At 51.8% G+C, this 24,342-nt stretch overlaps 1 protein-coding gene across 2 annotated transcripts; it reads right to left on the minus strand.

Moving 5' to 3' along the window:
• Positions 1–1,221: 1,221 nt before the first annotated feature.
• Ppp1r12c (protein phosphatase 1 regulatory subunit 12C) lies at positions 1,222–22,729 on the minus strand. 2 transcript variants are annotated; one of them, XM_041654699.1, is made up of 22 exons: positions 22,306–22,729; positions 18,455–18,585; positions 18,256–18,374; positions 9,319–9,478; positions 6,306–6,450; positions 6,152–6,226; positions 5,157–5,230; positions 4,954–5,081; positions 4,767–4,840; positions 4,374–4,526; positions 4,224–4,291; positions 3,632–3,763; positions 3,366–3,456; positions 3,181–3,264; positions 3,048–3,108; positions 2,810–2,892; positions 2,680–2,720; positions 2,498–2,600; positions 2,304–2,408; positions 2,086–2,136; positions 1,953–2,003; positions 1,222–1,875 (listed from the first exon to the last, which is right to left on the minus strand). In XM_041654699.1, the coding sequence occupies exons 1-22, from the start codon at positions 22,636–22,638 to the stop codon at positions 1,789–1,791; spliced, it is 2,349 nt and encodes a 782-aa protein (XP_041510633.1). In that variant the 5' UTR covers positions 22,639–22,729; the 3' UTR covers positions 1,222–1,788. The 2 variants fall into 2 exon arrangements, with proteins under 2 accessions (XP_041510633.1, XP_041510632.1); XM_041654698.1 differs by having other exon boundaries at positions 2,810–2,895.
• Positions 22,730–24,342: the final 1,613 nt, after the last annotated feature.

A 24,342-nucleotide genomic window follows, 5' to 3' on the forward strand; every position in this document is an offset into this window, starting at 1 on the left:
AGGTACCCTGCTGCTACCCTCTTTTCTAATAGAGAAACCAAAAAATGCAAGCAGTTGCCCAAACTATTTTGAATTCCTGCAGTGAGCTCCCAGGCTGCAGGCTGAAACACAGGCAGGAACCAGCGGGCTTGCTGGACCATCAGGTGCCTGTGGCTCTCTGTGGTCTGATCCCGGCTTTCACCATTTGTGGATCACCTTGTCCAGTCTCCTCCAGGCTGCAGCCAGCTAGGGGAAGCTGTTACAGCTCAAGTCGGAACCCTCACCCCAGAGCTCACGTTCTTAGCAGAGCCATAATCCTGTACAGATCCATCACCTCTGCTACCTCCCTTCAGTCACAAATTTCCTTGGGACCAAAGCATGCCAGGCCTACTATATCCCATGCTGCACATGTGGTTCTCAGCATGCAAACATGCTTCTTTCAGATACATGGCTCACTCTGCCGCCTTCTAGTATCTGTGCAGCTTGTCGTGGAGCCTACTTTTGATTACTATCATAAATATCACACACATACACACCAGATACACATATACCACACATGTGCCTGACATACCACACACACATACACCATATAACCAACGCACTACATCAGCCATACCATGCACTACACACACAATATACACCGCACACCACATATACACAGTCCATATCAGACAACATACACCACACACACACACACTGCCCTCTCCCCCTTCTGCCTTCTCCCCAGCACTACAGCTGAAGTCCATACATTGGCTACCTCCCTCCTATGGCACACTGGCTGGTGGACGGAGCTGTTCACTCTGGCGACACCAGCAGGCAGAACTGAGCCTGGCTGGCAGCAGCCCATTCCTGACTCTAAGGATGGCGGTACAGTCCATTGCAAGACTGGCTCCTGGCTCTGTTCCAGTCACTGTGGCCGCAAAGGACTACTTACCATCACTCCTTTCCCAGAGAAGCTAAACTTGCAGAGTTCTCTATGTGGATCATCCTACATTTTCAATGCTGGCCACCGACTCCACTAATTTCCCAGGAACCGAGAGTAAATGTGAGCGCTATCAGAGAGCCACAGACTTCTTCTGACCCTTCTCACCCTATCTCCAGCAGCTCACTTTAGCAAGGTGCCCTCCCCACACCTGTGAGCAAGCTCCCAGTCACCCACTGGACCCCATCCAAATGCACGAGCGGTTTAAGTCAGACAGCCGGAGCATACAAGCTAGAAACAGTGCCCCACACCCAGCGGTAGACAAGTCACTGAGTGGCAATGTCACGACTTTATTTGTGGTGCCTGTGCTTTGTCTCAAAAATACCTTCTCCCCCTCCCCAGACAACGGATGGGAAGGAGGCAGCAAAAATAGAAGACATCCCTCCCTATTGCACATGGACCCTATATACAGGCCCACCTGACAGAGGCCAGTGGGACTCTTGGCACATTCCTGGATCCCTGCAGGGGAGGGGGAGAAGTGCTGGGTAGCATCACACGTGCAGTGGGACCCCGGGGCAGCCACTCTGCTCCTGGATACTGATCCTGTGTTTCTTGGTCCTTGCTTCTTTCTTGGTCCCATTTCTGGTGCCTGCCTACTCTCAGCAACATCTCCCTACCTGGCTCAGCCTCCCACCCCCATCCTGGCCTCAGGGGGCCCCCACTTGATTCTTGGGGACTCTGTGCTTTCCTCCCGGTTCTGAGGTCCCGAGAGGAATTATGGCTTCTCAGCAACTTCCCCCGGAGCCCTGTCACTCATGTTCACTCGGGGGAAGGGGTGCGCGTGTCAAAAGCAGCTGTATAAATATGGTGCGGGAACTCCTCCGGAGTCACTTCGAGAGTTTGCTAATGACGCGGATCAGTGCTGCATTCTCATCCTTGAGCCGCTGGTTGTCAGCCCGGAGGTCAGACAGGGCCTAGGGTACAGAGCAGAGTCAGCCGGTAGTGCTAGGCAGGTTGGCTCTGGCCACTGCCCATCACAAGCCCCAGTCACCTTCAGCTCCTCCTCCAGCTCGGCTGCCTTGCGCTCCAAGGCCCTGCGCTCCTGCAAGGAATGGGGCTGTTCAGAAGCAGGGGGCGGGGCAAGGCCAAGACACAGTGGGCCCACCCCAGCAGCCTAAACTCACGAATCTCTCCAGCTCCAGGAGCGCAGGTCTCTCAGCAAAACGTTCTTGTCTCTGGTGAGGACAAAAAAGACTGGGTGTCACCTCGCACCCCTAGTCCAGTCAGAGCCCCGTCCCCGGGGGAGTAACCCTCCAACCAGCCAGGGCCAGGTCCCTTGCAACTGGAGCTCTGTCTCTCGCTGTCCCCAACACAGTTGGTTCTTAGGTCTCAGCATCTGTACCTGCGTGGCCCGCTCCAGCTCCACCTTGAGCTGCGCCAACTTCAGGGTGGTCTCTGTCAGGGCCTCACGAAGCCGTTCATTCTCCTTTCGAAGCTCCATGTACAGCTGGGAACACAGAGCAAGCAGGCAGGCTTAGAAGGGCCAGGTGTGGGCCATCAGCAGAAGCAGGAAGGGCATGAGGTGGGATGCTGCACCTTCCGGAAGCTTCCATCAGGCTCTTCATGTTCCTGCTTGGATTCTGGATTGAGGTCTCTCTGCGAACGCTGCCTGCGGGCAGTGGAGCCGCCATCCACAGTGCTGGACAGAAACTACAGGTCTTAGGAACCAGGCCCTGCCAGAGAGCCCGGCTCCAGCCCGCATGCATGAGCCAACCTACCTACACTCCAGGCTCCTCTCCGCTAGCCCCGCCTCTTCCCCCTGCAGAAGAGCCCTGAGAGTTCAGTCTCCATCCAATGTCCAGGCCTGCCCTCCCTTCTGCCTGCCCACCCTCCACACAGCATCCTCACCTCTGCTGGCCCCCTTCGCTCATGGCCAACCTTTCGGTGCTCCCTGGCCGCCTGTGGTCCCTGGCCCTGCCCGTCGGGCGCCTCTGCTAGGGAATCAGCGGTAATCAGCCCAGACACCACTACAAGGGCCCTTGTCTACTGTGCAGGAAACCTGACTTAGCCCCCAGTTAACAAAAAGACTTCATGGGAGAGATAGGATGGCTCCCTGGGGACCAATTTCCCAGATAGCAGACCTCACCTCTCTGGGCAGGGCCCTCAGCATTCTCCACGCCAGGGACCCGAGGTCTCCGAGAAGGGTCCTGCCAGGGAGGAGCACAGTCAGAAACAGGGAGATGGGTTCCACCAGCCCCACTTCATCTGACCCTGCTCACCAGGCTGGACGGGACAGGCTGATCTGGCTCAGGGGCCTTCCCTGCAACCTTCTCTGCTTCCTTCAAGTCTGTCAAGGTCACACCCTAACAGAAAGAACATGGTCAGGGAAAAGGGCCTAGACTTTGACAGGACTCAAGTTCAGGTCCGCAGCCTCCTCCCTCAGACCCTGAGAACAGACCCCCACCTGTGTGGACCTCCGAGACTGTCGCATAAGGCGGGAGCGAGCCTTCCGCTGAGACTCGGATTCTTCATCACGCACAGGCATCTGGTAGGACCTATGTGGAGAAGCCTGAACTCAAGAGACTGCCCCTTGAGTGCTTTCACTCTGCGAAATGCATCTCCGAAGGGTGCACATTCTGGCAGAGAACATTTCAACTGGCCAAACAGGACCCCAGGGGAGCCCACACACAACACTGCTGTCTCAGCGCAGCCTTCCTCTGGTCTCTTTACCTCCGACGATCCCTGGAGTCAGTTAGGGGCGCTGCAGAGGCTGTGGGGACATTTGGCTTCACTGGGGATCCAGGCTCCCTCCTGGAGGGTGGAGCGGAGTGATCCAAAGAAGGAGGCATGGCAGCCTCACACCTGTAAGGATTCATTCATCAGCAAATAGTCCTCAGGCCTGCATTCTGTGCCAGGCATGGGAGGAACCACAGAGAGTAAACCAGCCATGGCTGCTGATGAGTCATTTCTGAGCAAAACATAAAACAAACAGCAGCCAAAAAGGCAAGTGTGGAGCATGGGGAGAGAAGGTGCTTGGAGAAAAGAAAGAGAGTAAGAGAGGTACATGTACTGAGTCCATGTTAGCACAGCAGTCCCACTGGGCCTGGGAGAAAAGGGGCATACAAGCCGACATGAAGAAGGAAAATCCCAAGCCAGCTCTAAGGACTCAACAGGAAGAACAAAGGCCCTGAGGCAGTCGGAGCACAGTGGCCTGGGAGTTTTACAGTAAGCATTTATTTGATGCACCCTAAGGACTTTCTCAGGATCTCAAATTCCAGGATAGCAACAGACCTGTCCCCCTGCCCCAGCCCCTGGTACTTACAGGGTAGAGGGCTCTGGCACTTTCTGGGCAGGGGTAGGGGTTATTCTGGCAAGACGGGGCTCCCTGGCCTGTGGGCACAGGAGAGAAACAAAGGAGGTACTCTGTGCCCCAAGGCAGGAGCCTGGATCCCACACACTTCACAACACCTACCTGAGAGGAGGCCTTTTCAAGGAGGGAGGAGGAAGCTGAACGCTGCAGACCAAGAACTCCCTCTGTACCCCTCCCTTCTGAGGGACCCAGAGCACCAGAGCTCCCTGTCTTCTGGAGACCAAAGCGCCTGGAGAAGGGAGCCTCTTCTGGCATCTGGGAGAGGAAAAGGTCTTCATTACTGAGCAAAGGTTTGATCCAGCTCCTCAGAGCCCAAGAGAACCAGGAGAACCACCATAAGTCACGCCAGAGCAGGTGCCACCAAAAAAATAGCTCTTTGTCCACAAGGACCTAGGAGCCAAGTCAAAAGGCCACCTTCCTGAGTGGAGGTGGAAGTGTTTACCGTATTCCACCCACTGCCCCAAAGCTCACATCAGCTCAGGTGGACAGACTCACCACAGGGCTCTTGGGGCTGGAGGACACAGGGGAAGACACTCCATTGAGGGCTCTTGGTTCCACGGCTGGATGATCTATGTGCAGAACAGAAAGGGACTGTCACACGAGATGCCAGTCACCTCTACTTGGGGCCTCAGAAGTCCAGGCCCATACTCCTTCCTTAGACCCAGGGGTCTGGTATCCCTACCAGCTGGGGCTTCTTCTCCCTCATCCTCATCCCGAATAAGGGGGTCCCCTGCCCCACCAGGCCGGCGCTCCTTCGACAGATCCTGCAGGGAGATTTTCTCACGGCTGCTCAAACGACATACAGAGCTCCTAGGGGAAAGACAGGGTGTCCATGTCCAAGTCTGGTGGCGAGTCCAACCCACCCCAAGCCCAGGCATTTCTTACCTTCTGTGCTTGCTGTTTGAGGGCACCTGTGGTTCTTGACCTTGGTTCTGAGAGGCTTTCTTTTGGTTCCGAAGCTACAAGGAGGGAAGGGGGTAACTGGGGGGAAGGCAGAGAGCACAATCCCTCTCGTATCTCCTAGCCATCCTGTGCCACCTCTCCACCTTGAGGGCCATCACGCATAACTGAGCTAGCCACACTTTATGCAGGGTCCTGCAAACATGGGGGACTTAGTATCCTGACAGCACATTGGATCCGGGGCCTGTTCAAGCTCTCTTAAGTTTGGTCTCATCCAGTTGTCACGGGCCTCCAATCTTACTTCCAGAGGGATTCTTCTACTTCCCAGGAGCCAACAACTTGCTCAGACCTCCTCCCGACCCTTCGGCACATCTAAGATGCTAGTCAACTCTTGGCAGCGCAGGCCAGGGCAGGTGGCTCTTTATGGTTATCACAGGCAGCTCTCAGCCTGATGACAATGGCCACTGTCCAAGACTAAAGAGGCCGCTGTCATAACCCCATGACTTGTCATAGCAGTACTCCACCAGGAATGCCACTTGCCCATGCCCTCCTTGCATCTCAGTATGCCACGGGGCACAGCTCTGGAGAATGTTCCCAGTGGTTCTTCCTGGCTGGCTCCCACAATGCCTGGGCCACCTTACTAGATAAAGCACTTCTAGCCCATGCCATCTGCTTGGGGCCCATATCCACCATCCCTTCACTCTCCATTTTCCTAGCAAAAGTGCTAACTAGAAACAGTGTTGCGGGTGGGGGGAGTTCAACCTGTGTCACACACACGCTGTCTCCCTAATGAGCAGGCAGGGAACTGGACACAGCCTCACCTCCTCCAGATATGGAGGTGCCCCTGTTCATAGCTCTCCAGCAGAGCTGGGCTACCAGGTGGGAACAGCAGGTCCCAGGACTGAGGGTGTCAGTCCTCCCAGTTACTGTTCCCTCCCTAGAGATGCCAAGTAAAGAGGCAAACTAGAGTGGAGACTCACATCCTCCTGTTTCTGGGCCAGCTCCTCCAAAAGGTTCATCACTTCTTCATCAGCCAGGTCACAGGGACGCTGCCCCTGAGTAGGGAAGGAGGTGGATGATGATGATGTCCAGCTTTCTCCCCTGCCCTGCCCCACCATCTGACATGGCCCTCACCGCATGGGTCAGCGAATCCATGCCCCCACCATGCTCAGCCAGAAGACGGCAGGCGTCCTCCACACCCCAATGGGCTGCTGCATGCAAAGGTGTCCAGCCATCTCCATCCCGGAGCTCGGTGTCGTAGCCAGCTTGGAGTAGCAGCCTAAGGGCCAGGGAGGCTGGGGTCAAGTGTCAAACTAATCCAATGGCTGATTTCAAATTCTGTTCTGTGGCTAAAGTATTACTGATCAATATTCAAACATCACACGATTTGCTGGCAACCAGCCCTGCCCCAAGCTCCCCCGTACAACCGAGCCCTCCCTTGGACCAGCAGCTACAAATCAAACCTGCAAAAGGTTCCTTGCACCACAGGGATCCCACTCTTCCAGTCCCCCAGGTTAGAGGACTTAGGGCTGTGGTGAGAGGTGACAAGGTAGGTACAAGACTCCCCCACTAACCCAAGCCCATGAAGAGAATGTGACCCCCCCCCAAGGGACTGTAGTTCTGGAGCCACACTGTTTCAGAATACTGGCTCTCAACAGTGACAAGCACCACACAAAGACACACATGTACACACCCTCTCCACAATCGTAAACATCATCACTGGAGTCCTAACTTACAGGCAGAAAGAACAGTAGCATCAGTGGGCGGGGGCTGGAGAGGCTGCTATACCTCTGTGGTAGGCAGCCCTACTACACAATGATAAGATCCAAAACATCAGAATGCTGGAGCAGGGCAAGCCTGGCTTAGCCAATGACTTTCCAGAAAGCTACAACCTGGGAGCTCTATGAACTCAGCATAGGACAAAGCCTCTTTTGAAAAAAATGTAGTGAGATTCTGTGTCAATGAGGAAGGCCTCAAGCAGAGGGAGGCAGAGAGGCTTGACAGACTGCAGAGCACTAGGAGTCCCGCCTTCCTCACATTACCCAAGATTCCCCGTCCTCTTGTCCCAGGGCATGTTGGGCTTCTTGCTATATTCCTGCATGCTGGTCTTCTAGTAGTGGGACTGGGACATCAACCCAGCCATAAAACTTTTGACCTACAATTTGTCCTGCCTGCAAGATATGCTGGGGTAATGGTGACACAGAACTTGTGGGCGTGGCCAATCAAAGACTGGTCCAACTTGAGGCCCATTCCACAAGAGGGAGCCTTGATGGTCAGAAACCAGAGGCTGGATAGCCAGAGACCTAGGGTAGAACCAAATACAACTGGAAAAAATAAATAAACAAAAAGTCAATGAAATGATTCCTAATGCTATTCTGCTATACTCATAGATCTGAGCCTAGCCCAATCTTTAACTAAGAGGCTTCCTCCAGCAGCTGATGGGAGCAGATGCAGAGACCCACAGCTCAGGGAACCCCACAGAAAAGGGAAGGATTAGGAAGCCAGAGGGTTGGAGGACATCAAAACATGACCCACAGAATCAACTAAACAGGGCTCACAGGGGCTCACAGAGACCGAAGTAACAATCAGGGGTCCTGTAGGAGCCTGCACTAAGTCCTCTGTATATATGTTAAGGTTGTTAAGCTTGGTGTTCTTGTGGGACTCCTAATGGTGGCAGTGGGGGTGTCTCTGATTCTTGTCCCTATTCTTGGGACCCTTTTCCTCCTACTGGGTTGCCTCATCCAACCTTGATATAAGGGTTTGTGCAAAATCTGGTCTTACTGTAACTTGTTATGCTGTGTTTGGCCGATAGCCCGAGATGCCTGCTCTTTTATGAAGGGAAACAGAGGAGTGGATCTGGGGGAAAGGAGGAGGTAAAGGTGAACTGGACAGAGCGGAGGGAGGGGAAACTGTAGTAGGGATGTATAATGAGAGAAAAACAAACAATTAAAAAAATAAAAAATAAAGACTGAATGGACATGGCAGAGACAGGAAAACCTCAGAGGGAGATGGTAGCTAAACTTGCCAAAAAGGTAGGCTCACGAATCAGCCAGAGACCCTGCCTCAATATGTAAGGTGGAGAGAAACTAGAGAAGATATTACATGTCAACCTCGGGCTTCTACACATACAAGTGCCTAAATACATGCATGCATACACACCATACAACCATTAGCCAGACATACAACTGTGTGAAAACAAACCTAGTCTTCCTTGTAGCTAGCAATTGTCAATAATGAGAATTGGGTAAGTGGAACACATGCATTAAGTGATGCAAAAACTTGTGGAATGTTCTCCTGACAAGGAACAAGACATTTGCTCCCTTTGCCTCTGCTTCCCGCTGACTTGGGATGTAGATGCAATGGCAGGTGAGGCAAGTCACAACAGACCACATCCTGAAGTGGGCGGCATGGCTGGAGCGGAGTGCAGCTTCTGCTCTTAGATGCTTAGGGCATCCTGTCCCCAAAAGGGGTGGGCTCAGAGCTCAGCCTCAGATTTGGGACTCATACTGACAATACAGAGGCTGAAGCCCCTCCCTCAGGAGCAGAACTGCACAGACAGCCTGTAAGTCTGGGGGTGGTAGGTCTTAAATCCTGCCTGATAAACCTGCCGACAACTTTACCAGTATGGGAAGCAGAAAGACAGGGAGGTTCATCTTAATTACATTTGGGGGTTTGGTTTTTACAACAGGATCACAATATACAGCACTAGCCTCATATGCACAGCAGGATGTAGACAAATCTAGCCTGAAATTCCAGTAATACTCCTGCCTCTGCTTCTCAGGTGTTGTGATTACACATGTACAAGACCATATCAAGCATACACACATACACACAGTTCTTGCTAGGTAGCCAAGGCTAGCCTAGAACGCACAGCAATCCTGCCTTGACCTCCAAAACACAGAAATTAAAGACATATACCACCATGACTAGCTTAATGATGTTTTTTAAAGACTTTTTTTTATTTTTATGTGTATGAATGTTTTGCCTATATGCATGTGTGCATACAAACACACAGAGAGATAAACACGTATCATCTTTAAACCTCTTGAGCACAGCTAGGGAGAGGGAAATACTCTTGGTGTTAGGTATACAAACTAGAAGCCCCAAAAGCTTCAAGACACAAAACAATCACTCTGGCTTCACTCACCTCATCACCTCGATATAGCCCTTGGCAGCTGCCACATGCAGGGCAGAGGCCCCGGTCCGGGGGTGCCGGGCCTCTGGCATGGCACCCCCATTCAGCCAGCACCTTGTGTCATGAAGCAGCAATTCTTCCTCAGCCCGCTTGGCTGCCTCGACATCCACACCTGGGAGAATGAGAGGTGACAGGTGGACTCACACAGGGCACTCTAGGAAACCCCGGCTACAGTCTCCACTAGTGACAGTCTCACCGTGACTCACCAGTTCCCGGCTTGGACTCCGGAGGCTTGGCCTAACCCTGTGTTTTCCAACTGTGCTATCCGCAGACCTGGGTACCACTGAGGGGTTTTAAGACACAACAGGCCAGGAATGGAAACCACAGGTCTTGACCCATGTGGATCAGTATCTCTTTTTTTTTTTTTTAAGAGAAAACCTCATTTCCTGAGCAAACCCCGCACCTTACTCCATCTAAGTTGTCCTCTGCCTCCTGCTATAATCTATAACCCAGCACCTTCACACACTACTGGCGTCTTTTCCTTTCCAAGTGTAATTAAACCAAACAAAACTTCACTGTATGGTGGCTCATGCCTCTGCTTCCAGTTTCAGTCTGAGCACAATGATCACCATCAATCTGAGCTACATAATTAAGTTTTTTTATAATTTTATTTGTTTTTTTTTAAAAAAAAAAAACCAGCCAGGCGGTGGTGGCGCACGCCTTTAATCCCAGCATTCGGGAGGCTGAGGCAGGTAGATCTCTGTAAGTTCGAGGCCACTCTGGTCTACAGAGCTAGTTCCAGAACAGGCTCCAACGCTACAGAGAAACCCTGTCTCACAAAAAAAAAAAGAAGAAGAAAACAAACTATCTTTTTTTCATTATACATACCAATCCAAGTTCTCACTCCCTCACCTCCACTTACCCCTCTTACCCCCCATCCACTCCTCAGAGAGGGTAAGGCACATTGCTTTGGGGAAGGTCTAAGGCTCTCCCTATCTAGGCTGAGCAAGGTATCCATCCAAAGAGAACTCCCAAAAAGCCAGTACAGCAGTAGGGATAAATCTTGGTGCCATTGCCAGTGGCCCCTCAGTCTGCCCTAGCCATGCAACTGCCATTATGGGGCTATCAAGAAACCTGGTTCTAGAGAAATTCCCAGGAATCCACAAAGATGACCCCAGATAAGACCCTAAGCAATACATAGTAAATTTCAAGCCAACTTGGACTAGAGAGTCAGATTCTGTCTTTGAAAACAATAACAATTAAAAACACGACAGCTGCTGATGGGCAGTGGTGGTGGCACACCTTTAATCCCAGCACTCAGAGGCAGAGGCAGGCAGATCTCTGTGAGTTCAAGGCTAGCTTGGTCTACAGTAGAGTGAGTTTCAGGACAGTCAGAGCTGTTATTCAGAGAAACCCTGTCTCTAAAAACCACACACACACACACACACACACACACACACACACAAAGTTACACACCACACCTATATTCTCAGCACTCAAGAGGCTAAGGCAGGATTGTTTCAAGTTCAAGGTCAGCCTGGGCTGCAGCATTGGACCCTATCATCAAAACATAAACATCAAAACACAAAGCCAGGCAGCCTAGCTGAGGCTGAACCCCTACCCAAAAACACCATCCCTCACTGCGATCTTCATTCCTTTGAGTACTATGAACTCACAGAGATCACAGCAAAATGGTCTCTGCTGAAGAATGCTCTGTTTTCTCCTGGGAAGGTTATTAGTGCCTATGTTTTTACGATTGTGAAACTTTTTCACTTCCCAAAGTTCCTCAGAGTTGAGCTGTTGTACAATAGCTGGCAGCCAATGTGGACCCACCAGGCACTCGAAACTGAGATGGGCTGTGAATGTAAAGTATATTTGGAATTTCAAAACACAGGAAAATGTAAGGGCACTCATGAACAGTTGTTTTACAACTTTATTTTGAGCACACAAGGCATGGCAGCATGGCCAGAGGACAATTCTCAGGAGTCAGTTCTTACCTCCCACCTTGCTGAGGGAGGGCCTCTCAATTCTGCTGCTGTGCTGTGTACTCTAGGCCACTGGGCCTGCCTCGCTCTAGGACCTGGGAGTACAAATGTGCCCCAGTGCCAACGGCTTTTTACAAAGGTTCTAGAGATGGAAACTTGGGTGCATCTAACATCTTTACTGAGCCATCTCCCCAGTTCCCCTTACTGTTTTGACTGCGCCTAATTTGAATACTGGGTTTGTTTCTTGTTTTGGTGCACGCACTTGTGTATCTCTATGTGTGTGAGAGACAGATTTACATATCCCAGTGTGTGTGTGTGTGTGAGAGAGAGAGAGAGAGACAGATTTACATATCCCAGTGTGTATGTGAGAGAGAGAAAGAGACAGAGAGACTTACATATCCCAGTGTGTGTGAGAGAGAGAGAGACAGAGAGACTTACATATCCCAGTGTGTGTGTGTGAGAGACAGATTTACATATCCCAGTGTGTGTGTGTGTGAGAGAGAGAGACAAATTTACATATCCCAGTGTGTATGTGAGAGAGAGAGAGAGAGAGAGACAGAGAGACTTACATATCCCAGTGTGTGTGTGAGAGAGAGAGACAGAGAGACTTACATATCCCAGTGTGTGTGTGTGTGTGAGAGAGAGAGAGAGACAGAGAGACTTACATATCCCAGAGTGTGTGTGTTTTTGTGTGTGGGGGGGGAGGGAAGGAGGGGGAGAGAAAGAGAGAGAGAGAGAGAGAGAGAGAGACTTACATATCCCAGAGTGGGGGGTCTCAAACTCACTAAACAGCAGATGATGAATGAACCTCTGGTCTTCCTGTCTCCACCTCCCACGTGCTGGAATTGCAGTTTGCATGGCCACATCTAGCTTGCGTGGTGTTGAGGATCATGGTTAACAGATAAGCACACAACCAACTAAGCCACATCCTCAGCCTTAGAAGTTTCAAACTACATCTGTGGCTCACCCAGGACTTCCATTGGGCGTTACTGGCAAAGGTCTTTAGGTACCACCTGGCTTTAAATACCAACACAACGGGACTGGAGAACTGGTTCAGCCATTAAAGGCTAGGCTCACAGCCTACACAAGGGGGTAGAAGGCAGAGACGCACCAGTTCAAGGCCAGCTGGGACTAACAGAGATCCTGTCTGAAAACACCAGGGAGCAGGGTTTAGTCCACTGGGAGAATGCCTGCCTAGAAATGTAAGGCCCAAGTCAATCCCTCTACACACAGTGGGCTCCTTTCTAGTCTCACTACACTCCCTCATAGCCAAGGCAACCAACTGCTCCCCTCAACATATGTATTATACACTTCTGCCAAAAAGCTTTAAATGAGATCCAATAAACAGTCCTCAAAGTTGGTTCAGGATGTTCTTTCTCATCCCAAGCCAAGGCCAACTCTATCCGACACCGGCTGTAGCTTGGTGCTACCTGGTGGCAGCCAGGTCCTAGCCCTTTCTTTGCATCTCCTGGCCAACCTGCCTAACGGTGGCAGAGTTCAAGAATGTGTGGCTAAAGTCCATCTACAGCAGTCACAGAGAACAGGGCAGGCAAGGCCAGGACCGCCCTTTTCCTCCAGCCTCCTGCCTGCTTCCTTAAAGGGAGTCGCCCGCTGTTCCATCCTACTGTGGCAGGGAAGGGGAAGGGCGGAGTTCCCTGCTTTTCCTCAGCCACAGTCAGTATTCTTGTGCATGTTCAAGGGTAGCCTGTGTTTTCCACACAGCCAAGACCTGCTTGCGTTAATCAGTTTTGAGGTTGGCTGGCTAACTGCGTTTTTATTTTATGTGTATTGGGTGTATTGCCTGTGTTATGTCTGTACACATGTGTACCTGGTACCCAAAAAGATCAGAAGAGGGCGTCAGACTCCTCTGGAAGTGGAGTTACAGGTGCCATGTGGGTGCTAGAGTTGAGCCTGAGTCCTCTGGAAGACCAGCAAGTGCTCTTATCGCTGAGCCACATCTCTGGCCCCTCCCCCTTATGTCTTGAGAGTGGGTCACTCACTGATTCAGCTAGACTGACTGGCCTGCAGACCCCGGGGATCCTCTCTACCTGCCTTCCCCCCTACCTGCTAGCATTACAGGTGGTGCTGGGCTTGGGTATGTGGTTGCTGGGGAACCAAACTCTGGACCTTATGTGCAACAAGCTGCTCTACTGAGCATATTCCCAGTCCTAGAAAACAGTGTGTGTGTGTGTGTGTGTGTGTGTGTGTGATACTGAATTTACTGTAAAAAAAACTATTACACTTGTTTTATTACGTGAATGTGTATGTACACTCAAGTACACATGTGGAAGGCAGGGGACAGCTTGCAGAAGTTGATTCTCTCTTTCCACCAAGTGGATCCCAGGGACTGATCCCAGGGGTCAGGCTTGGTGGTGAGAGCCTTCACCCACTGAGCCACTTCACCAGCCTGAAAATAAAGCTTAAATGGCATCCAGCCACATCTGCTTTTTTTCATCCTGTCCCTGGCTCGTTTCCCTCCATAGCAGCTGGTAAAGTCATTATAACAGAGACCACATACCCTGTAAGGCCTGAAATATGTACTGTGCAGCCCTTCAAGGAAAAGTCAGCCGACCCCTGCTGGGACCACATGGTTATACATCGGGGCATCATCCACTGTCTGGTGGGGCACCGATCTTTCGGTCTCGCCCACAATAAACACTGTGCCGCATTCCTGTACGCTCACCACCTAGGAGTATAAGGGCCAGGGCAGGAGCTCGGTCTGCAGCGTCAGCTCCTGCCGAGCACTCCCTCCAGGCACAGCACTCCTCTGCTACCCTCCTGCGCCAGTCACTATCACAGTCCCCTGGGCCTGTCTCTGCGAGCTGCAGGCCTCATCTGTCCTTCCTGGATGTCGGGTTCCAGGGGAGATGGCACTTCCTAAGTCTCCTTCCTAGACACTGTGCTTTAGAGTCTTTGCCAGGGGCCTGACCCTGCAGCCTGGACCACAACAGCACTGCTAGGACCTGGCAGCACCCACTCTTCCTCCTTCAGTAACCACATCCTGACTTTCCTCGCCCACATGGCTTCGGTGTGACTCTGCTCAAAGCCTAGTCCCAGGGTGACAAGTTCTCCTGCACAGTGATGGGACCTGGGGCTGACATGAGATCATGTGCCAGTGTCACCGAGAACTGTGGCTCAGCCACTGAGGAGGGTGGGGCCACTGTGCTCCAGGTAGGCACCAGCCTGCAATGCTAGGAGCCTAGCTAAGCACCTGGGTGAGAGAGAACAGATCAGACTATGAGGCCAAAGTGGCTGTGGCATTAGGGATCCATCTTCAAAACTAAAACTCTAGGGCTTGGACAGGCAGCTCAGTTGGTAAAGTGCTCACCACACAAGCATGAGATCCCAAGTTCAATCCCCAGCATCCACGTAGAATGCCAGGCATGGCAGTGCACCTGTAATCCTAGCACTGGGGAGGTAGCACAGGAGGACCCCTGGGTTCACTGGCCAGTCAAACTAGCCCAATCATTGAAGCTAGTGAAAGACCCTCTCTCAAAATTCAAGGTAGACGACTCCCAACAAACATTCCAGATTGACCTGTGGTCTCCAAACACAGGTGTGCATGCATTCATGTATAAACAGGCATACGAAGAACTGAGGTTCTGCACACATTAAACAGAAACTCTATCTTCCCCCATTTTTATTACATTCATTTATTTGTGCATGTGAGTGAGAATTGCAAGACAATTTGAGGGGTTAGTTCCCTGGTCCACCAGCAGGCACCTTTTCCCTCTGAGCATCCAGCCAGCTCTGCACCCCACCCTCCTCGTTTATTTGTTTAGTTTGTTGAGTCAGAATCTCTTGTGTAGCCCTGGTTGTCCTGAAACTCACTCTGTAGGCCAGGTAGGCCTCAAACTCAGAGATTCACCTGTGTCTGCCTCTCTCAGTGCTAGGGTTAAAGGGATGTGGTAGGATTAAACCACCACACCCAGCTCTACTCCCAGGGTTATTAGCACCTGGGAACTACATTTAATGGCCTGTTTGTACGAATTTGGGAGCTCTATTACTTTGATTACTCTTGGTATCTCACACAAATGGAAACTCCGCACTTGTCTCTGAGTGCCTGGCTTACTTCATGGAGGTCTTTAAGCTTCATCCACATGGTTGGATGTGTCAGTTTCCTTCCTATTAAGGATGAATTGCGTTCTTTTCTCTGCAAAGACCACATTTTGCTTATCCTGCCACTGAAGGACTTCCTACCCTCCCTGGTACTGAGGAGGGAATTCACATACTAAGACCAAGTGCCACAGACTGAACTACTAAGCCACACCCAAGCCCTATCCTACTGTAAATGTGCCTGCAGTTAGCATTCTCATTGCCCAACAACACAAAATATAAAGAAGAGAACCAGACAGAGAGGCACACTACTGCATCCCAGCACTCAAGAGGCTGAGGCAGGAGCCCAAACTCAAGACCACACTGTACTACAGTAAGTTTCACAGCAGCCTAAGCCCAACTAACTAATTAATAAAATAGTAAGTACTGTGGATCATATCTTGGGATGCTTGTTTTGTTGTGATGTGGTGCTGGGGATTGAACCTGGGCCCTCGCCCACGCTCAGTAAATGCTCTACCAGTGAGAAGCTTCCAGTCCTCTCCCTATTTATTTTTATTACTTTTAATTGTGTGTGCATGTGTATCTGTGCAGGGGCATGCACATATGTGTTCCAGTACCAGAAGAGGTATGAGACCCCAGACACTGGAGCTGTAGTGAGCCGGAAACTGGTGCAAAGCAGAAAGCACTCACTGGCTGAGCTCTCTCCAGTTCCTGTTTTTGTTTGTTTTACTTTTTCAACAGAGTCTCACTAAATTGCCCAAATTGACTTTCAACTCACACAGTAGTTCAGGCAGGCCTTGAACTCACAATTCAGGCCTGGAAGAGGGGAATCTTTTAGTCAAGAAAACTGCTCATTTGAAAACTGAGGGATGTACCAGCACAGGAAGAGGGAAGGGAAGTGCCCAAGTGGGAGAAGATCAGGCCACAGCAACAGGCGACCTTGTGGCATGGATAGGGAGAGAGGTAAGAGCCGGGGGCTGCCCCACCTCACTGTTGGGGAGAGTAAAGCAGCAAGGCCTGCTGAGGGAGGTGCTTCCCCATTACCTGGGCAGAGTTTACAGCATCAGCAACATAGTCTCCAAGTGACTGAGTAACGGAAGGGAGGAGGGCAGGCTAGACAGGGAAAAACAAGAAAGGTATTGATGCCTGTGTAGAGGGAAGGGAGGAGGGCAGGACAACACAGTAAAGGGCATCTGTTTAAACTGCAATTCCATCCTTATGAAATGTCCATAACAGACAGGTCCCTCCGACAGAAGGCCTTAGAGGCTGCCAAGGGTGTGGAAGGGAGCTAAGAACTACAGATTTCTTTTGAAGGTGACTTTTTAAATACTTTGAAATCAATGTGGCATCAGCTCTACAACTCTGTGGACCACAGCACAACCACGAACTGCACTGTGAATGAGTAAACTCCTGGGCATGTTGATTACAGCTCCAGCGGCAGCTTTAGTATAAAAACCACAGGTAGGCCAGCGGGCTGGCAGGGTAGCTCAGCAGGTAAAGTTCCACCCCTAGGACCCCCATGGTGGAAGGAGAAGCCTTCCATAAGTTGTCCTCTAACCCCACAGAGCTTGAGCACTGACACTCATAAAAAGGTTTTAAAAGCAGCAGATGCAGTGCTGACACACACATGTAATCCAAGTACTCAGGAGGCTGGGGCAGGACTGCTCCAAATTCATGTAGTGAGTACCACATAGCAAGACCCCATCCCAGAGATATAAACAGGGCTTAAGAGCTGCCTCAGCACTGGATGCTCTTCCAGAAGACCCAGGTTCAATACCCAGCACCCAGGGCGTCTGTAACCACAGACATCTCCCAGCCTCTGCAGACACACAGACATGCAGAACATACATGGAACGCAGACAAAACACCCAGACATAATTTAGCAAATTCTGAGATGAAGCCCAGGAAAGCATCTATGGTGGTTGCCATAGCACTGAGGCAACTTTTCTGAGTTTGAAGTTTTACCAAAATAAACTCAGGGAAAGGGAAAGGGAGCTCATCTCAGCCGCTGTTACCCCTGCCCTACTGTAACCCAGGGAGGCTCCTGACTAACCTTCATCTCTTGGGTGTCCACTCGCTACCAAGCATTCCCACGTGACTCACAGTCACCTGAAATTCAATGTGCCAACATGGTAAACCTATTGTCTCTCCATCCTGGGTGGTAACATGCAAGGACAGGGGAACCATGATCTGTTTGTCCTCTGTTCCCTCTTATCTCTTAGCTGGACACTCCCCAGTTTGGAACTGATTTCAGGGTACACTGGTGTCTTATGTTCCTGGAGAGCCTGCTAAGCTGCATGGCAGCCCCAGCCCAGCCTACTTCCTGATCCCTTTCCCTCCAGGCCCTGCACAAGAGAGCTAAGAGCCATCCAGCTATATCCCAGTTGGCTCTGGATACTATCTGTTTGTGTGTTGATGGGGTCTCATGTAGCCCAGGTTGGTCTTGAACTTACTATGTGGTGGAACACGACCCTCCTGCCTCCATCTCCCAAGGCTAGGATTACAGGCATGTGCCTGGACACTAGCTTCTCAGGCAGGCAGAGAGGGATCTCAAGCCCTGTTAAGAACTTGCTATTAGGAACACACACACACATACCCCACCCAGGAAAATGAATAGGGCCAGACATAAAGATTCAAGATGCTCCTTACTCCTGGACAGGCCCCTGCTCACAGTAGCTCCATCCCTCAGCTCCTCGGAGCTGGAGTGACAGACACACTCACAGCAGTTACGGTTCTTATTCTGTGTCTTACAGCATCTCACTAGAGCCTTGGCAACCCTGGGGATAGGTACCACTCCCACTTCATGGGGGAGGAAACTGAGGCACAAAGACAGCCAGAGTCCAAGGAAATGGGCTGACCTTTAAGCCCAGACTCCCAGATTCCAAAGCTCTCAATCCCATAGGCCCACCTCGGCGGGCGATCTCTGCCTTCAGTAGCCCCTCCATGGCATCCGACTCAGCCAGGTCCAAAGGCAGGTCTCCATCACTGTTAACAGCGGCGATGTTGGCCCCATGGCTCAGAAGGTACCTACGGGCAGGGGAAGGTCAGAGCTGCCAGACCTGGACCTAACGTCTAACCCAAGCCCTGCCCTTCAACCCTCGCCTCACCTGGCAATGTCCAAGTACCCACAGGAGGCAGCCACATGCAGAGGCGTCCAGCCCTCGTTGTCTGCCTGGTTCACAGTAGCACCCTGCTCCACCAGGAAGCGTACCACCTCCAGGTTCTCATCTATGCAGGCCTGAGGATGGGGACAGGCCCATTAGCTCTCCTCTCACAAGAGGCCCAACAAGGAAACATTCCTACAAAGGCACCAGGGCCAGGGACAGGTATGGAAAGCAATGCTGATGGCCTTCGGCACGGGTTCCAGGGGTCCTCCAGCCACCAGCTGCTCAAGATGGTATCTTTTGTTACCCATGCTTGGGTCACCTGCACATGTAGAGCTCACGGAGACGAGGAGCAGGCTCCAAAAGGCAGACTGAAAGTGGACATGGAAGAGGTGGAGCTGCCATCCCTGCATGTGACTGCAGAACATATTCTATAAAGCGGGCGAGTCCCAGAGTCCAGCCATCCCAGGGACAGGGCATCTTGGGCAGACACACCCCAGGAATCCTCTTCTGGGGAAACCCAGGACCACGAAGCTTAATAAAGTCCATACCCAGGCTAGGTAGTGGCAAACACTCACTGTTTTCTGTGTTCCACCCACAACACAGAAAAAAAAATCACCCCAAAGAGACACACAGGCAGCACATCTCAGAAACAGAGTAGAGGGCCTGGGGCACATTCTCAAAAGGGATGCCGAGGTTATGTTCCCTGTGGCCAGGAGTCCAAGCAGACCAAGTGCGGGGTCACTGAGGGCCTACCATGCACAGGTTTCCTCAGAACATCTTTTCCAAACACCCCACATTACACTACAACCCCGCCTCCTCACCCTTAAAACTGAAAGCTCGGGGAGAGGAAGGCCTCACCCTAGCTAGCACAGCACCCGGTGCCATAGGAGAGCTGGTCTTAATCCCTGATGACCCTGGCTGGACACTGGAACCACTGAGTCTAGGGAGGGGGTTCAGTCCGGACTCCTGGGTCCTCACAAAAATTAACCCCCTTCTTCAAGCTCAACCATCTGGGAAGGAAGCTACGAGGGCCAAGAGCATGAAGTCATGGAAATTTAGGCTGCAAGAGGGGGGGCACACGTGCCCTGGGAACGGGATGAACTCTGGGCTTCACTCTGGGCTCAGTTTATTTCTACCCTGTTGTCATGGTGATGGGAGGGGGGGGCAAGGAGGCAGATGGGCCTTTCCCTTTCAAGGACCTGGCCGGGTGCGGGCATCCATGTGAAAGATGCCTGAGGCAGGGCACTAGGGACCAAGAATCCAGACCCACCTCCCCCTCCCTCAGATGGAGAACTCTAGCCAATCCTCCTTCCTTAGACCTAGGGAATCCGGGCTTGCCCCCACCCCCAGACCCAGGTGTTTGGGCTCCCCATCTCTCCCCTGTTCAAACCTAGGACTCTTAACTCCCAGCCATACCTACTCCAGACCCAACTCATAGCCATTATTGGACAAGGCAATTATTGGATAGGGGGAAGAGAAAGGAATGTCCCTGCCTTAAGGTAGAGGTTGGTTTGGGGCTTAGGAAATACTACAGCAGGAGGCTGATGCCCCAGGGAGGGTTTAGGACTGGAAACACTAAAAAGCCCAAGGTGTAGCAATCTGGAAAGACTAGAAATCACCACAGAGGATGGCCAGATGTCCCTGTTTTCCTGGGACCAAAACTAGCTCCGGGAGCTTTCCCTGTGGAAGCCAGGGCAGTGCCAGGAGGTGAACTACGCTTGCAGTACTCCAAACCCCAGCTTTCTGTGTTCTGGCCCTGTAAGCAAACTGATCTGATTGAATCTGATCTCCCAGGCTCCCAAGCCTCCTGCAAAGCTCTGAGGAGTCAGTTCACCAAGGTCTCTCCAGGGTGGGAGGAGAGTCCCACCTGGAAGGCTGATAGGCCACTCCTGAGGTTACAGGTTCCTGTGGAGAGGGTGCTCTAGGGGCCTCGGGCAGATCCAGAGGAAAGGGATATAGTTGGAAGGGACCACTCAAGAGGGCCAGGGACTTTGGTGATCAGTCTGAGCAGATCTGTTGGACTGGTCAAAGATGCTGACACCCTGAGAGGGGTCTTGGGGAAACAGTACCCTGCTGTATGTAGAAAATGCTCAGACAGCCCTGGAAGCAAATTCCCGGTGTATACCTGCAGCTCATGCAGGCCCCAAAAAGGAAGTTTTCCACATGACACCTCTCACCATAGAGTCCTTCAGGGTGACCACTGGTCCCATTCCACAGATAAGAAAACTAAGGGACACAGAGAAAAGACATTCAAAATACAAGGGACAACGACAACTGACATTAGGTCAGTACTGACTGCCTTTTATTGGTTTTGTGACTGTGTCTCATGTGTCCCAAGATGGCCTCAAACTCACTGTGTAGCTGAAGTTGACACTGATTTCCAACCTTCCTGCCTCCGCTTCCCAGGCACCTGATTTCTGTGGTAATGGGGATGAACCGGAGGCTTCCTGCCTTCTAGGCAAGCACTCTACCACCTAAGTGGCATCCCAGCCCAGGACAGACAGATTCTGACGGCCTGTCCTCCACCTGTCAAATATCCTCCCTTTGTTCCCCACCTCCATGAACAGCCAGGCTTCCCTCCTAGGATCCCGCTTCCACCAGTAACTGAACCACGGGGATCCTAGCAAGAGGTCAACTTGGGAGATGGAGGCTGCCATAAAAGAAGACTGACACTGACCCAACACTGTGACCAGAAGGAAGAAAAACTGGGATAGAGGCTCTGGGCTGACTAATCTTGTCTCTGGTGATCCCAACTTTGGAAGATGGGAAGATAAAAAGAATACCGATGGTCCTCACTCTCAGGCACAGATCACTGGAAATAAGAATCACAGTGTCTGAGATGCCCAGGGTTTTGGTGGTTGGGTAGGTTCTAGAAGTTGACAGGGTAGAAATATAGGAGAGAGGGCATAGTTTGTTTTGTTTGGTTATTTTGGTTTTTTGAGACAATGTTTCTCTGTAGCTTTGGAGCCTGTCCTGGAACTAGTTCTTATAGACCAGGCTGGCCTGGAATTCAAGGAGATCGGTCTGCCTCTGGCTCCTGAGGGCTGGGATTAAAGATGTGCACCACCACTGCCCAACAAGAGGGTATAGTTTTTAAAGAAGGATACTGCCCAGATGATAGGTGGAGTGGCCATGCCTGTAATCCCACAAATGAGGGGGCAGAGACACAGGACCTGTGTCTGAGGCTGACCTGAGCTACATAGCAAGACTTTGTCTCAGGAAAAACAACAACAAAACCAAACAAGAGATGAGAGAAATAGCCCACAGCTTGGAAGATCGAATACTTAGAAGTTTCCAGAAAGGCAAATAATGTGGATAGAGAAAGAGAAGTCAAGGAGAAACCTAAGAGGTGGCAAGATCCCCAAAAGGGAATGAACCGAGAACTGAATTAAGAGGACATGGGGGCAGAGGATAGGAGAAAAGACAAAGATAGCATGGGATGACCCAACAGAAGAAGTATCTTTTCAAGGGAACAAAGGGTATATAAAGACCATCCTAAGGCCACTACGGACAGTACAGGTCACAGGTATGACACAAGGTGGACCCTCAAAGAGGTGACACTGAAGAACCTGGGCCTAGCGTAAGAGGAGGGTCAAGTCAGACTGCAGGAGGACGAAACCTCAGACCTGGAAAACTGCAGCACAGCCTGGAAAGGAGAAACACTGCCAGCGGAGGCACGGAAGTAAGCAATCTGCAAAAGATGTACGGAGAAAGGTGACAGCACAGATGACAGAGAAGAGGCGGCCACGGAGCAGGCGGGGCACTCAGAGGTGGCAGTCGGTAGGGGAGGTGGCTCAGGGCCGGGAAGGGAGGATGCCCTGGTGGCGCAGACCCGGGGCGCGGGCGCTGACCTGGTGCAGGGCGCTGATGCCGTCGGCGTTGGTGGAGTCAAGCACCGCGCGTGCAGATGGCGAGACGGAGGGGTCGGACGCAGCGCCGGAGCCGGGGCCAGGGTCGGCTGCGCGCAGCATCAGGCGAGCCTCGTCCAGATCGCCGCCCGCACAGGCCGCCAGAAACTCGGCGGCGCGCTCGAAGCGGACCGTGCGGGCACGACGCTCCCCGGGGCTCGGCTCAGCCCCCGCCCGCGCCCCCCACTGCCGCAGCTGCTCCTGCCGCCGTTCGCGGGCTGCCGCCGCAGCAGCCGCCGCCCCCGGGCCCGCCGCCGGGCAGTCCTCGCCCGACATCGCGCCGGCCGCCCGCCCGCCCGCCCACCGAGCGAGCGAGCGCCGGGCGACGAACAGCAGCCACCCGACCGCCCCGGGGGCCGCCGGGAACCGCCGCAAGACAAGCACCGCCCAGAGGCTCGACCGGCCCCCGGACGGAACGTTGACGTCACGACGCTGACCCATAGCCCTCTGGGAAATGGAGTCCTGATTGAGGAGATTTGCGTTACTAGCGCGGCTAGGTTAGCGATCGAGGACGCAGGCGGGCCTCGGGGAGTGCTGGGGAATGGATTCTATAAACTGAAGTTTTCACTAGACTCGCTAAATCCTGAGGAATATCTGGGAATCTGAAGCTAGAAGGGGTCGAATGAAAACCGCTAAAAGGCATGCCTTTAATCCCAGTACTTAAGAGGAAGAAGCAAACGAATTTCTGAGTTCGAAGTCAGTCTGGTCTACAGAGCGACTCCCAGAACGACCAGGGTTACACAGAAACCCTGTCTCGAAAAACCGAAAAACTAAAATTGCTTAAAGGAGGGCATGCCCCCAGGGAATGATGGGAATCTGGGTATAGAAGCTGCACAGAATGCCCAGGGGGCGGAGGGGATTCTGGGAAATGTAGTGTGGTTTGTAAAGTGGTTAAACGAAGGTGCTTGGGAAATGATGGCGTATAACGGAACCTGAAAGAGACAGAAATAAAATTCCCATACTTTTTGTGTTTTGTTATGAGACAGGTTGACCCTCGAACTCATTATGTTAACTAAGAATGCCCTTAAACTGCTGATCTTCCTACCTCCATCTCCTACAGATGTTTGGGGTTTTATTTTTGAGACAGGGCCTCGCGTGGCCTAAAACTCGCTATGTGGACCAGACTGGCCTCAGACTCACAGAAATTCTCCTCCTTCTGCCTCTCAAGTGCTGGTATTCAAGGGGTGCCACCACGCCCGGGCTTGTTTTGGTTTTGAATCTGCTGTTGATGGGGGATACACTCAATGAGGAAAAGCATTTGTCTGAGCAAACCCTTTGGTCATCATGACTAGAACCGAGCCTGAGAGTAGGCAATAAACAATATTTTAGGATGAATGAATGGGCTCCCTAAAGCATCAGGAAATTGACTTCTCAAACCAGATTAAAGACAGTAGCCGCCAAACTAATCTGAGTACCCACTTTTTTTTTCTTTTTTTTTCGAGACAGGGTTTCTCTGGAGCTTTGAAGCCTGTTCTGGAACTAGCTCTTGTAGACCAGGCTGGCCTCGAACTCACAAAGATCCGCCTGCCTCTGCCTCCCGAGTGCGGGGATTAAAGACGTGCGCCACCACCGCCCGGCTCCTGAGTACCCACTTTTAACACTCTGGAATAAAGTTCCCGGGCAAAGTTCAAAGGAATCAGATAACATAAAGTAAGCTGGAAATGTAGTCTCAGGACCACGCCTCCTAAAGGGTTCAGCCCCCTGACTTCCAAAAGTGTCCGAGAACCCAAGGTACCCAGAAAAGTCCGTCTCCAGATCAAGAAAAGCCTGCGGTCTCTAGTCGTAATCCCTTGAGCACACCAGGAAGAAGGGGCCCAAAGAGCAGAGCCCAAAATGACCGCACACTTTTCCTTAGCCCACCTGGGGCTGCAGAGGACTCTAGGTGATGTTATTCACATTGTATCATGCTGTCCTGGCATGCTGGGATTTATAGTACAAAATCTGATTTCCACTAGGTTTGGGAGTTTTATAATAGACCCA

The sequence above is a fragment of the Microtus oregoni genome, unplaced genomic scaffold (assembly GCF_018167655.1).
Source record: "Microtus oregoni isolate MIOR12 unplaced genomic scaffold, Mior012 000006F_ref0000085, whole genome shotgun sequence".
In the NCBI taxonomy this organism is placed as follows: Eukaryota; Metazoa; Chordata; class Mammalia; order Rodentia; family Cricetidae; genus Microtus; species Microtus oregoni.

Coding starts and splice junctions, on each gene's coding strand:
- Ppp1r12c (XM_041654698.1), bottom strand. CDS start 22,638: ATGTCGGGCGAGGACTGCCCGGCGGCGGGCCCGGGGGCGGCGGCTGCT. Junction 18,586..22,305: donor GCATCAGCGCCCTGCACCAG/GTCAGCGCCCGC, acceptor CCCCATCCTCAG/GCCTGCATAGATGAGAACCT. Junction 5,082..5,156: donor TCAAACAGCAAGCACAGAAG/GTAAGAAATGCC, acceptor TCTTTCCCCTAG/GAGCTCTGTATGTCGTTTGA.